At 51.3% G+C, this 15,012-nt stretch overlaps 6 protein-coding genes across 6 annotated transcripts; 3 read left to right on the forward strand and 3 right to left on the reverse strand.

Annotated features, from left to right (window-relative positions):
* Positions 1–361: 361 nt before the first annotated feature.
* On the forward strand, positions 362–2,334 carry BDV14DRAFT_188787 (cytochrome P450; the record flags this gene model as incomplete). The annotated part of the gene is made up of 9 exons (XM_073771115.1): positions 362–394; positions 451–543; positions 603–672; positions 737–1,135; positions 1,199–1,367; positions 1,425–1,535; positions 1,613–1,886; positions 1,940–2,100; positions 2,181–2,334. The coding sequence occupies 9 exons, from the start codon at positions 362–364 to the stop codon at positions 2,332–2,334; spliced, it is 1,464 nt and encodes a 487-aa protein (XP_073629522.1).
* Positions 2,335–2,550: 216 nt separating this feature from the next.
* Positions 2,551–3,829, forward strand: BDV14DRAFT_170850 (NAD(P)-binding protein). Its single transcript, XM_073768279.1, has 2 exons — positions 2,551–2,784; positions 2,838–3,829. Exons 1-2 carry the CDS (start codon positions 2,674–2,676, stop codon positions 3,717–3,719), a joined length of 993 nt encoding a protein of 330 aa, XP_073629523.1. The 5' UTR covers positions 2,551–2,673; the 3' UTR covers positions 3,720–3,829.
* A 221-nt stretch (positions 3,830–4,050) lies between these two features.
* Positions 4,051–5,919, reverse strand: BDV14DRAFT_207884 (cytochrome P450; the record flags this gene model as incomplete). Its single annotated transcript, XM_073775264.1, has 3 exons — positions 4,051–4,797; positions 4,859–5,464; positions 5,535–5,919. The coding sequence occupies 3 exons, from the start codon at positions 5,917–5,919 to the stop codon at positions 4,139–4,141; spliced, it is 1,650 nt and encodes a 549-aa protein (XP_073629524.1). The 3' UTR covers positions 4,051–4,138.
* A 446-nt stretch (positions 5,920–6,365) lies between these two features.
* BDV14DRAFT_188790 (short chain dehydrogenase reductase) lies at positions 6,366–7,478 on the forward strand (the record flags this gene model as incomplete). Its single annotated transcript, XM_073771116.1, has 3 exons — positions 6,366–6,432; positions 6,503–6,981; positions 7,059–7,478. 3 exons carry the CDS (start codon positions 6,366–6,368, stop codon positions 7,476–7,478), a joined length of 966 nt encoding a protein of 321 aa, XP_073629525.1.
* A 141-nt stretch (positions 7,479–7,619) lies between these two features.
* Positions 7,620–9,310, reverse strand: BDV14DRAFT_198692 (FAD-binding oxidoreductase; the record flags this gene model as incomplete). Its single annotated transcript, XM_073773012.1, has 4 exons — positions 7,620–7,675; positions 7,731–7,949; positions 8,022–9,086; positions 9,142–9,310. 4 exons carry the CDS (start codon positions 9,308–9,310, stop codon positions 7,620–7,622), a joined length of 1,509 nt encoding a protein of 502 aa, XP_073629526.1.
* A 1,206-nt stretch (positions 9,311–10,516) lies between these two features.
* BDV14DRAFT_170852 (oxidoreductase, short-chain dehydrogenase/reductase family) lies at positions 10,517–11,274 on the reverse strand (the record flags this gene model as incomplete). Its single annotated transcript, XM_073768280.1, has 1 exon — positions 10,517–11,274. A coding segment is annotated over exon 1 (593 nt), but the record flags the coding sequence as incomplete, so codon positions are not given.
* Positions 11,275–15,012: the final 3,738 nt, after the last annotated feature.

Below are 15,012 nucleotides of genomic sequence, written 5' to 3' on the forward strand. Positions count from 1 at the left end.
GCGTACACACAGTAACGATTGAAGTAAGCTCTCCGGTACTGACGATATAGCTTTCTTCTATTCATCTCTAAGAAAGGGTATGCACTAGTGGTGTGGTTGGGGGCCCCGTCACACAGGGTAGGAATGGCTAGGTAAGGTAACGTATTACGTAGGTCGGGGATTTCCTCGGCGAGTAAAGGACCGAGTGATACGTATCTGCAGGTTTGTCGGCAACCTGCCGCTTCTCACTACGAATGCGCACAATGTGGTTTGCTAAACCATTCCCTTATCTTAGGCAATATGCCTATGAGCCGCCATATCCCCCTTCATCAGAATGTACTCAGACACCTATTCTAGAATGTCATTTGCGATACCGGTCACTATGCTGTCTCCCTTTGCGCTGGTTGGCATTTTGGTAAGCCTACCTATGTTGATACCTTATATCTTCAGGAAACATGCTTACATAGTCAGATCTGTTTGTATTGGATGCAAGTGGTTGTTTATAATCTATATCTTCACCCACTGGCATCGTATCCGGGGCCCCTTTTAGCACGGTCATCTCTGGTGAAACCACGCGAACCTCGTCTTGGGCTTCTATGAGTAAACTGCTGACACGTACATAGATATGGAGGTTCTACTATACCCTTGGCGGCCGCTTTCACCTCGCAATTGATCACGGGCACAAACAATATGGTAAAATGAACTCCAGGTTCCATGTCCTCAGTGAGCTCTAGCCATGTTAACCCTAATCAACCAGGCTCCGTCTTTCGAGTGTCACCAAACGAGCTCTCATTCGGCTCCGCAACCTCCTTCAAGGACATCTACGGCCACCAAACAGGCGGCAAACAAATCCCCACAAAAAGTGAATTCTACAACATGTACGGATCAGGCTTCAACTCGCTCTGTATTGGCAGCGAACGAGACCCGCAGAAGCACAGAAGGATGAAAGCGTCCCTCTCGGCCGCCTTTTCAACAAAGGCTCTGTCTGAGCAGGAGCATATTGTGGCAAACGCCGTGGATGGATTCGTCAATCGGCTTGGGGAGCTTGGAGGCCCGAAGAGCAAGGGAGTCGATATCACAAAGTGGTATGAGATGATTGCCTTTGACGTCTTAGGAGAAATGGCCTTCGGGGAGTCATTTGGCTGTGTTACAAATGGTATGTCTATGAATTTTCCGTCCTTCCGATCCTTCGGGCACCGTTGTGATTGTAATCTTCCAGGGAAACCACATTTCTGGCAGGAGCTTATTCTCGAACATCTTTATCTTATCACCGTCGCTGACAATCTTCGACGTCTTCCGTCTGTGCGAACACTGGCAAGACTTTTCTTTCCGTTTGTGTCGGCGATCTCTAGAAAGCATACGGGGTATACCAGGGAAAAAGTCAAAGAGTATAGTTTCTGAATCCACATATCTTCTTCGAACATTCCCGACTCATTGCATTGCAGGCGACTATCTGTGCGGTTCAGCCGCAATGACTTCATGACACACCTGATCAGCAAGGTGGACAACGGCACAATCACGCAGGAGGAACTGACGGCGCATGCTTCCACTCTGGTGTAAGTCCCCCAACATCTGGCGTATGAAACTGTGTTCGTCCAACAGACATCAGCTAATAGGCGCGCTGCGTGCACAGCATTGCCGGCGGCGAAACGGTTGCCACGTTCCTTGCCGCCACCACCTTCTACCTCTTGAAGGACCAGGCGCCAGGCGGCTCTTGGGATAGGCTCTGTAGGGAGGTCCGCGGACACTATCAGTCATACGAGGAGATTGACGCGGCCTCTGCACAGCAGTTGCCCTATCTCCGGGCCGTCATTGAAGAGGGTCTCCGTATTTATCCTCCCGGGTCGCAGGGCTTTCCTCGAATATCTCCTGGTGCTATGATTGATGGGCACTGGGTTCCCCAGGGTGTATGTTCCTTTCATTCTTGCCGTCACACGTCTAATGTGGTACTTGGATTTAGACCGAGATGTACACGAGCGCATTTACAGTCACGCACGACGAGAAGAATTTCCCTGATCCCTTTAGATTTGACCCCGAGCGTTGGCTAGATGCAAGCCGCCCGGACGTTAAGGAAGCTAGTCAGCCATTCTCACTAGGTCCCCGTGGTTGCCTGGGACGGAAGTAAGTAAACTATCTCGTACTGACTCAGCGCAGAAAGATGACAGGGATCAAATGTGCGTGGCTAACTTCAACTACTATAGCTTTGCTCTTATGGAGATCAACCAGATTCTGGCGAAGTTGGTGTTTAGGTATGATTGGGAGCTGGTCAATACTGATTTGGACTGGCAGGGGCAGAGCCATGTTCATGTTATGTGGTGGAAGCCCAGTTTGATGGTTCGGTTCCATGAACGTTAACAGCAGTGATACTCAATAATACTTGAGTCATAAGAAGGAGGTTGTGAAGGCAGTAAGGCATGACGCAGCGGGATGTGGTCTTGAATTACAAATACACTAAGACTAGAAAGATTGGCATGGAATGAGTGCGTGTAACCAGGTCCAATCCCCTCCCGGGCGCCGCCGCAGTCGGAGTTCTTCCCTTTTTGTACATTTCTTTGTGCTCCCACCTTGACTCCTTACCCCGCCTGAAAAGCAGAAGTGCTGGCTATACCATTTACCCCGGTCTGGGAGGACCATACAAAATCCAAAGGTTTGTTATTCATTATTGTCTCCTCGCCGCCCGGCCTCATAGCTATCATGTCGCTATACGCAGCCGCTCACCAAGCCCCCTCTGGTCCTGGCGATGCGCGACCCACAGCCCTACAGATCATCCGTGATGAATGCCTGGAAGGGCAAATGAAGGACAAAGTAGGTTGAGTCTCAATGATACCATGTCGCACTCTTAATCCAGGCCACAACAGGTCTTCTTAATCACCGGATGCTCCTCAGGAATAGGCATCGAAACGGCCCGTGCCATTGCCGCAACAGGAGCCCGCGTCTTCCTAACCACACGCTCCCTCACAAAAGCCCAGGAAGCCTGTAGAGACTTCCTCTGCCCAGACCGCGTCGAGCTCCTCCAGCTAGACACGTCCTCCATATACTCTGTCCGCGCCGCAGCAGCGACCTTCCTGCAACGCTCACGCACTCTAAACGTCCTCATCTGCAACGCCGGCGTGATGCAGATCCCTACGCGCCAGGAAACGGACGGCGGATTCGAGCTCCAACTCGCAACTAACTACCTAGGCCATTTCGCGCTATTCTGGCTCCTGCGAGACGCAATGCTCGCTGCGGCAGCTTCGACCCCGTCCTTCAAGTCGCGGCTAATCCACGTCTCGAGCAGCGGGCATCTAGCCTCTCAGATGCAGTTCGATGACATCAACCTTGCCCGCCCGGACGCGTACACGCCGGGCAAGGCATATGCGCAAAGCAAGCTAGCGCAGATCTACATGGCGAACTATGTAGAGCGGCACTTTGGATCGAGGGGTATCCATGCGCTGAGCGTGATGCCGGGTGGGATTTTCACAAATTTGCAACGGTATCTCCCTGACGCTGTGAAGAGCGGGTGGGAGCAGAATCCTGCGGTCGTGAGATTCATGAAGGATCCGGCACAGGGGGCAGCTACTACTGTATTCGCGGCCGTAAGTAAGGAGTGGGAGGCTCGCGGCGGTGTGTATCTTGAAAACTGTGTCGAGGCGGGCTCGTCCAATGCCCCGGGGGCCTTTGGTGTAGCGGAGTATGCTTATGATGAGGGCAAAGAGGCGATGTTGTGGGAGATTACTATGCAGATGCTGGGCCTTGAGTGACTCTGCTTAGGGCTGGAAGTAATCAAGAATGGATTCGGTTTGCCTTTTATTTTGTCGCCTTCAGGGGCCTAGATAACACGAACACACCATACTAAGTTTGTATAAAGACCCCATACAGTACAGCCCTACTCGGCCAATATAAATTTCCAGTCGTACGGAACTAAAGGAGGTGTGGTCTCAGCCCCAAAATTCGACGGAAGTGAAAAGAAGGAATATGGAAGCAGCGCATGAACTGCCAACCCCATCTAGATAAGAAGGGTAGCTTTCTAATTCGAGGAATGAACAAGGACGAAAGTCTTTAGTTTTGAAAATAGCTGCCACCGACTACTACCATAAAGTTGTCGTATTCAAGCCGCAAGGAGCAATGGGTACCTCCTTCACTATATACATACATAGCAAAATCATGGCGGGCAGGTGTATCATCGCGCTCGTATCCGAAGCGGCACATTACCCAACGGCGTCAGCGTGATAGAGCCACCGCTCTTCCCATACAGATCCCTCTTGATGATCGCGGCGTCCACCCCCGGCGCCAACTCAACACGACACCTACGCAACAGCGTCGCAAAGAAAGCAATATATTCTGCCTGCGCAAACTTCCTGCCCAGACAGGCCCTGCCGCCGTCCGAGAAACCGAGAAATGTCCCTCGCATCTGTCTGTTCCTGTCTGCGGCCGTAACCCGCTTGCCACTGTTGTCGGTGTTGATCCAGCGATGGGGATCTAATTTCTCCGGGTCTGGCCAGTATTTGGGGTGATAGTGTATTCCTGGGGCGCTGAGGTAGACTCTTGTTCCGGCTGGTAACAGGTAGGGCTTACTGTTCGTTGTGATATGCTGAGGATTTGTGGCGACTTTGGTGATTAGGGTTACGCCGGGGAAGAGGCGGAGTGTCTCGTACATAAACCCGTATGTATATTCTAGGCGCTCAAAGTCGTCTTCGTAGGTGAGCTCGGTGCGACTGCCGGAATCTTTAGCGTGTTCGTATACTTGGTCGATTTCTGCAATGACATTGTCCTGTATGTCCTGATGGATAGCTAGCGCGATGAGTCCGTAGATGATTGCGTTTGCGGTGGTTTCGTAACCTGGGCGATGTCAGCAGTTGACCATGCTCTTGCTTGCTAAATTTTATCGAGGTAGACAAACCGGCTAGTAGATAGATAAAGACATTGCCCATTGTTTCTTCATCGTTGAAGCCCTTGGGTTGCGAGGGCCCGTTTGACTCCGACTCTAGAACGATGGAGGCACGGACTATGGCAGTCAAGAGGTTTCCTCTAGAATATGCATCGGTGTGGTTGATATCCTTTGCAAGCTTCGTGCGTTGATCACGGATGATCCCTCGCAGATGCTGCTCGAGCTGGAATTGAGCCACTGCCGCTCGCTTCCATGGCGTGAGCATCAACACCCACCGAGGAATAATCAAGATCAGAACTATGTAGCGTACTGTGTCACTGATAGCTGAGAGGAAGCTGCTTTCATCCTCCGTCTGCGCCGTGCTCTTCCAGTCCAACCGCTTACCGAACCCTGCGAGCGATATCACGGCCAACGTCAAGGAGTTCACGTCACGCTGAATGCCCTGGGGAGCTTGCAGCCAGGCATCTATCAAGCACTTCGTTTGCGCAGTGGTCTCCCTCCATACCAGCGAGTTCACGCCAGAGATGTCGCTGAACGGAGGGGCTGTAATGCGGAGATGGAACTGATATGTTTTCCCCTCAGCGGTTACAACGTTCGGACCGTAAGGCTCGAGGATCTCTGTTGCATTCACGTTGTCAATGCCTAGCCCAAGTGGAGGGTTATTGTGATAGCCTCGGTGGAGCCCTACTATATTTATCTCGCGGCTTGGTAAAGTCGCTGCGTCGATTCATCACGTCCAACCCCATTGCAGCCTCGGCAGAGTAGCAGATGATTCCCTCAGGCGATACACAGAGGAATACATCGCCCAGCTCGTCATGAGCACGTCGCTTATCCTCCCATGACCAGTCTTTGATGAAGAATCGACACCAACGCGGCCAACCCTCGCCCCGGTCTAGATGTGAGTGATAGATACGTCGAAGAAGGGGATTGAGCAATAGAAGGGAGGCGGTTTCCGTCTCCAGAAACGGTGTGATAGTATAAGGGAGAGCTGTCCCCTTCGCAAGGTTTACGTAGTAGGCAAGGCGGACTACCTTGTATGTCACCAAGGCGATTAGACTGATAACGAGCAACATCACAGAGGAAAGAGAACAGTGGAAGAAACACACAGAAATTTGGAACATTGGAGGGAAAAACCACCCGAGAATGGAGTTGAGGTTTGGGTGGGTATCAGAGTTGACAATAGATACGGAATTTATCCTAGACAGGGGAAAAATCGATGCGAATGCATCTGGTAAGCTGCCACGTCAACCGAGGTATCCTTGTCCTTCCTGCAGGGATTCCGCCGAGGCTCTAACATCTGGGCTCACTTAGATGCCTACCCGGCTATTCCTAGGTTGGTACGGAGAGTTTCTCAATACAGAAGGTCACCGCTATCTCGGGTCTGGTTAGCCGCACCATACCTAGGGGACGATGTTTGGCCACTGAGTTTCCCAGGTGATCTATCAATATCACGCCCTTGAAACTCTTGCAGTCACAGAGGATTAAAGTGTCACCTGTTTACGTATTACTTGAATCAAAGATGACGACCATCAACATCAGCGACGAATGTATACCCAAGCTTAACGGTCAGGTTGCTGTAATAACTGGTATGTTGGTAGAGAAGAGAACTCCCATGAAAGTAAAGAAGGTAAAGGCACAAACTCTGACCTGATACAGGAGGCGGCTCTGGTATTGGCCTTGCAGTTGTCCGTCTTCTCGCAGCAAAAGGCGCCCGAGTGTTCATCCTGGATCAGAGGAGGCCTGATGGATCGACTATCCCCACACCCGCAGACCTCAACTCTGTCCTCCCACCATCAGCAACATTTATCCCCTGCGACGTCACATCTTGGCCCTCACTTCAGGCCGTTTTCGCCAAGATTATCAAGCAGGCTGGACGTGTTGATATGGCGTTTGCTAACGCCGGGACGTCTGAAGCAAGGGACTATTCCATGGACATTTTGGACGACAGCGGAAACCTCGCTGAGCCCGACTTCGCCGTTATGAATGTGAACTTCCGAGCCGTCGTGAATTTCATTAAGCTGGGTGTGTACTATATGAAGCGACAGTCCTCTGGGGGGCGTATCGTGATTACGAGCAGCGCGACTGCGTATGTGCCAGAGCAGAGCCTACCAATATACAGTGCTTCGAAAGCAGCGGTATAATTCCCCCAATTCATGACAAGAAGTATTGATCGCGAAACTGATCATCGTCCGAGTCTCCTCGAGAGAAACAGACTATAACACTCGTCCGATCTCTCCGTTCAGTCCTGATCCAGGACAACATCACCATCAACGCCGTCGCTCCCGCCGCAACACTTACCGCACTACTCCCCCCTCATCTTGCAAAGCCTATTGCTACAGCGAGGCTTCCGATTAGTACCTCTTTGTTTGTAGCCCGCGCGCTAGTGTACTCTGCCAATGCACGTCAGGAGCATCGAGTCGAAAACTACGGAATAGATAAGCCCGAAACAGACAGGCCCGCGAGGTGGAACGGGCGTGTTATTCTGACGTTGGGCGAGGAGTATACGGAGCTCGAGGAACCTCTTTCAGAATGCCGGGCTGATTGGTTTGGGGCCAGGAATACAGAGTTGACTAGAGCTCAGAAGGAGGCAACGGACTTTCGCATTCTGCAGACTCATGCGACTAAACTATAAGTAACAATCACATAAGGCACACAGGTCTTTAACAAACAATAACAAATACATTGTAGCAACGGACATTACAAGAAATAGAAAGATAAATAAGAAAAAAAAAACCAATGACTGGATGAGTAGCCGCTTGGATGCCACATGCTATTAACATCCCAACTTGAAGCCACCAGGCATCAATCTTTGGAAAATACACTGGGGATCTACCCAAACGTTCCATTAGCGCGGTACTGGCAAGAACCCGAGGGGACAACTTACCATATTCACGACGAATTTCGCGCATTCTCGAACGGGTCAATTCGGACCCGTAGCCAGCAAAGGGGTTCTGATCCCCCGATGCATCATTCAGAAATCTGAATGGATGGTAGATACCTTCCTCGCGGGCTCTCCTCTCAATGATCCTTGTGCATCGCCTGCTAAACTCACGAACCACCTCGTCGTCAGCGGCATTGTCCCATTGGGCGCCGAGGAGGTAGACTGCATGGGAATGGGAATTAGTGCTGCGGACGCAAAACCAATTCGGCATGGGTCACTCGCCTAGTAGAGGACCCTCAGAAGGATCAATATCCATTGCGTCGCCGCCAGCCTCGCGCGCAGCCTCAAGCCAGCCCTGCGTGATGGCCTGGTGGTTAGACCTTACTATGAGGCCTGAGACGCTCTGCAGCTCCTCCCGCATGGACTCCACCGTCTCCTCGAAAACACTTTGAGTGAGTGCGACTGCTCGTCCACTAGCTTTAAGTGTCGTGGTCCGGAATAGCTGTCGCGATGTTCGGTCCCCATAGGCATCCAAGGATGTATCCGCGGTTAAATTGGCGAGAGTAGAGCGAGTACCGCGCGAGTCGGAAACAGTTGGGATTGCACTAAAATTTGCAAAGGAAGCCGGTGCAGCATTAGGATCCAAGTGAGTGAAGACCCCGTAGATACTCCTCTCCCCGGTGCTGACATTGATCTCAAAGGTTGGGTTTTGGTGTGCGCCGCGATCCTCGGAGCCGCCGCCAGGACTCACATATGCGGCAACGGCGTCAAGAAATTCTGCGGTGTAAGCAGTGTCAAAGGAGACCTGGCCGCCGTACCACTCTGTCAGAGGGAAGGTGCTAAGGTCGAAGCGCGTGACAATGCCATAGTTACTAGATCCGCCCTTCAAGGCCCAGAAGAGGTCCGTGTGCGAGGTGTGGTTGGCGTAGACGATTGTCCCATTCGCGAGGACAACTTCCATATTCGAGATCATGTTTGCAGCCCAGCCATACTGTGAGCCGAAGAAGTTGATTCCGCCCCCGAGAAGGAAGCCGGGGACTCCAACGGGGCCATATCGCCCGCCAACAACAGCGAGGCCATAAGTTGATATCCACTCGAAGACAGCATCCCACCGTAGACCGGGGCCTACTTGTGCCACAGCACCATCATTGACGAGCTCCATGGTCTGCATACGCTCTAGGGAGATCAGGACTCCTCTGTCTATGTTAGCTGCACCAGTGACAGGCATGTGACCCCCACCGCGCACTGCAAATGGGAGGTCTGCCTCAGTAAGTAGTTTCAAGGCCTGCGCAACATGGTCGCTTGTCTCCGGCTCCAGAATGCAGAGTGGTGATAATTGGCTGGTCTGAGACCAATTCTCTGTAGGCTGTTACTACACAGGGGATCTGAATTAAATAGGCTCAAATTATCTTACCAGAGGCAGTATCTAGATAATCCGCCTTGTCGGGGAGCAGCACTCCGGTGGACTGTCCTGTAACATTCACGAAGCGTTGACAGACAGCTGAGACATTCAAGATTGGAGTTGCATGTGCAAGGAGACTCCAGACAGTTGCTGTACAGAGCACAACGGCTTGCTTGATCATCCTGAAAGCGATGGTAAGGGCGTAGAGTGAACACTTAAAAAACTGCGCTTGTTCTTCTAGCAATAAGGATTATGGCCAGTCTTAGATGGCAAGTGGCATCTTTATAGCCATACGGTCATTCTCAATCTCAAGACCCTACTGTCATCCTAGTCGCCGCGCCTTGAGCCCCCCGAACAACAACAACACCCTCGTACACTCTTGATGCTGAGCCTTGGGGGCTGCTTCGGGGTTGCTCCTCGAAGAGCCCCAGACCTGACCTCAGACCATATTTTTGAGATACAGAGTACGACGAGCAGCGAGGTATTTTGAAACATGTCATCCGGGCGAAAGCCCAACTCCACCCCCATGCTGAAACCCTCTCTCTCAAAAGGAATTCGAATACGGCCATTTCCCGCCCATCTCTCCGGCTGCGTAGTGGGCGCTCACATAATATTCATCTACTGACTACTCACCAGCAGAGCCGATGCCCCCTCAAACCAAGCCACCGCGTGACGATGCAAAGTAGGAGTCGCCAAATCTTCAAACATGCTCTTAACGATGAAATGCGCGAGCACTTGCAGCGCCAAATTACTTCGAGGTTTGCAGTCTCTCACAATTCCTGTCAGATATGCCACTTATTCCGGTTCGCCCTCTCAGTCTCATGACTTCGCCCTTGTATGCAATTATCCCGGTGGCGATACAACCACCAAACAGCCCCAGTGCAATGTTCCTGTAGAACTGGGTGTCTGGGAAGCATGACCCGTTCAAAACCCACAAGGCGCAAGGTGACTGCTTACTTTCTGGACCTGAGCCGCAGGTCGTATTCCACGGGCGTGGCTGATTTTCGAATCTATGTTTGAAGCTCTGCGAGGCGTAGCCGCGACAATAATAGCGCAATCCATGTATCACGAGGCGTATTCCATGCAGGTACGAATGGTTCCAGTAAACAGGTACCGTTGGGTGTGAGTGGTCTGTGTGAGTGATTGGATACCTGCAGGAAGCCCTGGAGGCAGTCAGGAGCTCAGATTGATGTCCACATCTGGAGTTTTTTCTTGCCTGAGAGGCCCTCCATATCGCGGATCAGAGGCCTAAAAATCTTTCATAATAAATTCGCTTCGTTTGGAGTGAAGAATAAGGACCTTGAAGAGGATGTTCATGAGATAGTAGTAAATGGCTGGCTACTATTGAATAGGTAAAGCATAAACTGGCCAACACTCCAACCACCCAGCACGGTACTTGAAGAATAGTGGTTACATGTGCTTCCAGCAATAGCATATATAATTCAATAACGATCAACGGTTCTTACGGCGTTTCTCAAACAAGTGACAAGCTGCTCATGTCATATCTCCTTCCAGACTAATTATACCCCGAAAGCTCCTTCTCAGTCCACTCCCACAGACTCTCCCAAAGTTCCATGCGCTCACTCTCCTTAGACCCCTCACCAGGCTTCCCAACAGGCTCATAAAACCCCCCATTCGTAATACTCCTCTTAGCCGCTGTACTTGCCCAACAAGCCTGGTAAGATCCGACCTCCAAACCTTGCACTTTCCCCAGATTCGCCATGTACACAAAGAGCTTGTTAAACCAGCCCAAACTACCAATAAGGTCAGTTGCAATCGTCCCCGGATGGATCGACAGAGACGTGATCTCCGGGTACCGCCTCGCAAGCTCAGCAGGGTAAATCACGTTCGCAAGCTTGCTCTGTCCGTATCGAGCCCAGGTACTCCCGGTCCCATAATCCTGGACAGTCCGGAGGTCCTGGAATGCGATTCCGCCGGCGGGCGCCATTTTGAATCCAAGCGATGTAAGAAAGATAATGCGGGCGTCGTGAGTAGTAGAGACTGTCTTTTGGAGAATGGGGAGGAGAAGTTTAACGAAGAGCGCGTGCGCGAGGTGGTTGACGCCAAATTGCTGCTCGTATCCGTCGTCTGTTAGGGCGGGTGGCTTGGCCATGATGCCGGCGTTGCAGATTAGGACGTCTAGGCGGGAGCTGGAGGCGAGGAAGTCCTGCGCTGCGCCCTGGACGGATTTCAGGGACATTTGGTCGCAGTGGATAAAGGTGACAGGCACATTGGGCGCTGATGCTTTGGATTGCTCGATGAGCTCGTGTGAAGCATCTCTGTTGCGACCCGTGAAGTAGATATGGCCTGGGTTGTGGTTTATGAGGTTGAGGATTGTTTGCTTTCCGAGACCGGCGGTTCCTATGTCAAAGAATGTATGAGCGCGAGGAAGGGTATTCCACACTTTCATGGTAGCTCAACCAACCTCCAGTAATGAAAAAGACTCTCCCACTTTGGTCCCCGATGTCGGTGGCAGGGTTGAAAGAGTTACCGGGCATGATGAATGAGGTGGGTAAGACTGGTTTGATATCTCAAGGCAATGATCGATATGAATCTAGCGAGACAAGCTGAGCCCATGAAGTCCCGTTGAGTGGCAGGTAGAACTTAAAGACCAAATCCCCAGGGTGATCCAAGGCTGACAATCCGGGCAAGTCGGAGATTTGCTGTTTACGACAGGTGACACAGGCTGACCCCTGTGTAATTTATTCTAGGTTTGCGCTGTGTCTTGTGACTTTGATTATGAATACGATATCACTAGGTAACCATGTATCTGACGCAGGAAGAAGTCTCATGTCAGCGGAAATGTTCGGTGATGTTCTACCAGTTTGGGCCTACAATACCACACCAGGCTTAGGACAGAGTACGCGATTCAGAAACACGTATATGCCAATATTGCCAATCAAAGCAATGACTCTGGTCAAGACATGAAACCCAGGGATGAACTAAGACTACAGAGTACATAGATACGCATCTATCCACTTGCAAGCCCCGAACATGCGATGTTTTGTAGGCAATTTTGGTGCTTACGAATCGTATATGCAATACCCTCACCAACCTGGATGTTATGACTTCAAGCCACATCAGCTCATAGAATTGGCAGAAGGTACGGGGACCCTCTTTAAAGACCTTAATGACCGTCGCGAGTGGTCTGTTCCTATCTTAGCTAGTGACGGTGTCCCTCTATCAGTTGTACAACCTGCTGCTTTGCGTATCTCAACATAGTGACCTGGGTATTCATGGCTTCCTTCATTGCAATGGCCTCGATTTCAAGAATGAGCAATTGTAACCGTTGAAGCTGAACCACGAGCAAGCCGCGTATGATGCAGGACCATTCGTCGGAGTCGTCAATCTCATAGTCCCCCACAAACATGGTGTGAGCCGCTCGATCATCATTACCCAGCTTCCATACGTTACTGAGCTCTCCGGCAGACCCTACGTTGCTATTACCAGAAATCGATACATCTGGTAGGCAAGAACCGACGAGCCTGCAGCTCAGGGTAGCCAACTTGTCGCAAATGATTGTTAGGAGTGTGATATATTCTGATCGCACACTGCATTTTGCGCACCGCAACATGATCATACAGCTATTGCACGCGTCCTTTTGCCAGGCAAGAACTGTGTCCAGTCCTTTGGTAGAGTGACCATGGGTTTGGTTCTCCAGCTCTTCCAGCAGCTGCACCACTATTTGCAGGCAGCAACATGACGCAGTTGCGTGGGCATTTGCCTGGCAGCCACGATCGGCGCAGACTCCAAAATCTGGACACTCACGTTACTCTCTGGTTTTATAGAGCTCGTTCTGCCCGGTGACAGAACAACCGATCAAAGACGATGTAAACCAACCTGGAGCGCAAGGCATATGAGACCGGCCATCGCCACCCTCGACCAGTCCGAAGTCCGGGAGTTCAAGTAACGGGAGGCATAACGAGGTCATGCTAAAATCTTCCTCCTCGTGAACTGGCAGCAAGTCGTGGAAGTTGATGTCGTCCAAGATAGGCAATTCAGAAGGCTGAAATGCATCATATGCCGTGCTGGCGTCCACTTTGGCAGGCTGTGTCGATGCCGCGTCAGGAATCTGGACTGAATCGCCTGCTGTGATGAAAGAGGTCTGAGGCCTCGACGTTTCACCCAATGACCCGGAATCATCCACAGACTTTCTTTGAGCCTTGCTCCGCGCCGCGTGGCGCCGTCGCCTCTCCACGGCGTCCGAGATCAAGGAATAGGTACATTTGATCCGGCTGGCCTTGCACCGATTGCACCCTGTCTTCTGGCCACTGCACTTGAGCTGGATACACGAATTAGCGTTTAAATTACTCTTACTGCTAGTAAGAACTTTTCTTCCCTCCTACCTTCTTTGCCCGGCATTTGTCACAAGCTGAATGAGGAGGCAACGAGCATCCCATCTGGCTGAATGCTTTCCCATCCGCCTGCGCTATAAACTCGGCGTTCTTACACTCTGAGTCTAGCCGCAACGTGCCGAACATGATGGTAGTGGTATCTAGCCTGTGAACAAATTATGCGACGTCAAATTCTCACACGGCTGGATTCGGTACACGTCAGATATATACAGGCCAGCTGCGCCGCCTCCTCAGGAGCCTCTTGGGTGTGCGTTATCTGAGCCCCCTAACCCGTTGTTATAACGGTATCACGACAGTATGAAGCATAGGGTCTCCGACCTTATCTCCCCTGGTCCCCTCCCCATCAACTGGATGGGAACTGTTCGGTTGCCGGTTGGAATCGTAACATGGGATCAAATCTATCACACTACTGGCGGAGAGGCGGGGGCTCTCTGACACGGATGGAGGCTCTGCAGAGCCCCCTGCAACTACTTATCGGTTGCGTATTATAACGAGGCTAGGTATTGACTGATGCCTGCCCATCACTCATAGTCGTGTTTAAAATCTCCCTATCCCACAGTCTTTGTCAATCCGCAACATCCTTGGTAGCTACCTATCGATTATTCTAGGAAGATAGTGATTCACGAATTTATTCGTGGCGTCGATAAGACGTAGAGCGGACGCTTGTGAGCACACTCCACCACTCACACGGTCAACAGCTCATGCCAACACTCTTATAACTTCCTGCAGGTCAAGGTACGCAAGGATTATTCTGTACTACACAACCGACAGAAATACTGCGCCAGGCTTTCAATGCATGTAGCTATGGGCCGCCTGGAGCCCTACTAATCTTACGGCATATCTGACATTTATTGGAACCCGCTGCCATGATCAGCGGGACTCCCGTGAGACCGACCGCATCCAGGTCGATGGCCTCGGATCCGGTTTTGATATTTCAATAGCTTTGAACAGTTCCAGCACGCTACGTTGGGGCTTTTCAGTAAGCGACCTAAAAAGTGGAGCAGAACGCAAACCGAAAAGAACGATCTGCAGTATTGTACTACACTACTGCAGCCTCACAATTATGTGCCAAGAGGGGCATCCGAGTCATTGCTCCATATATTTTGCTACTGCTTAACCGTGATTAAGACACTGGCTGACCCAGAGTACCTGGGCATGCAGGTAAGACTCCGTTTGAGGGAGGCCGCTTAGGGGCTCAATTGTCTGCACTGTGACGATAAGCAGGCGGCTTGCTCCATTGAGTGTTGGGTTTCAGGCAATGCGTAACCCTGATTTATCCGCATTCTCACGGGTAAGGATAGTGTGGGATGATCGTCAGCTGTATCGCCAAGGTTATTGGTAATAAGGGGGTGGGCTGGCAACCCGGGCAATTCATCATGGCACCATAACAATCGTGATGCTTGTGTCCACGCTGCAAATACCATAGTGTGCATCTACACCCCACATGCAAGACCTAGCAACCTGAGAACGCCCCAGCGTCGATGGTTCAACCCGGGGAGCCGAAGCAACGTGTCCCAGGGAATCCGGG

This window comes from Aspergillus stella-maris, assembly GCF_047715825.1.
Source record: "Aspergillus stella-maris strain CBS 113639 unplaced genomic scaffold BDV14scaffold_18, whole genome shotgun sequence".
NCBI lineage: Eukaryota > Fungi > Ascomycota > Eurotiomycetes > Eurotiales > Aspergillaceae > Aspergillus > Aspergillus stella-maris.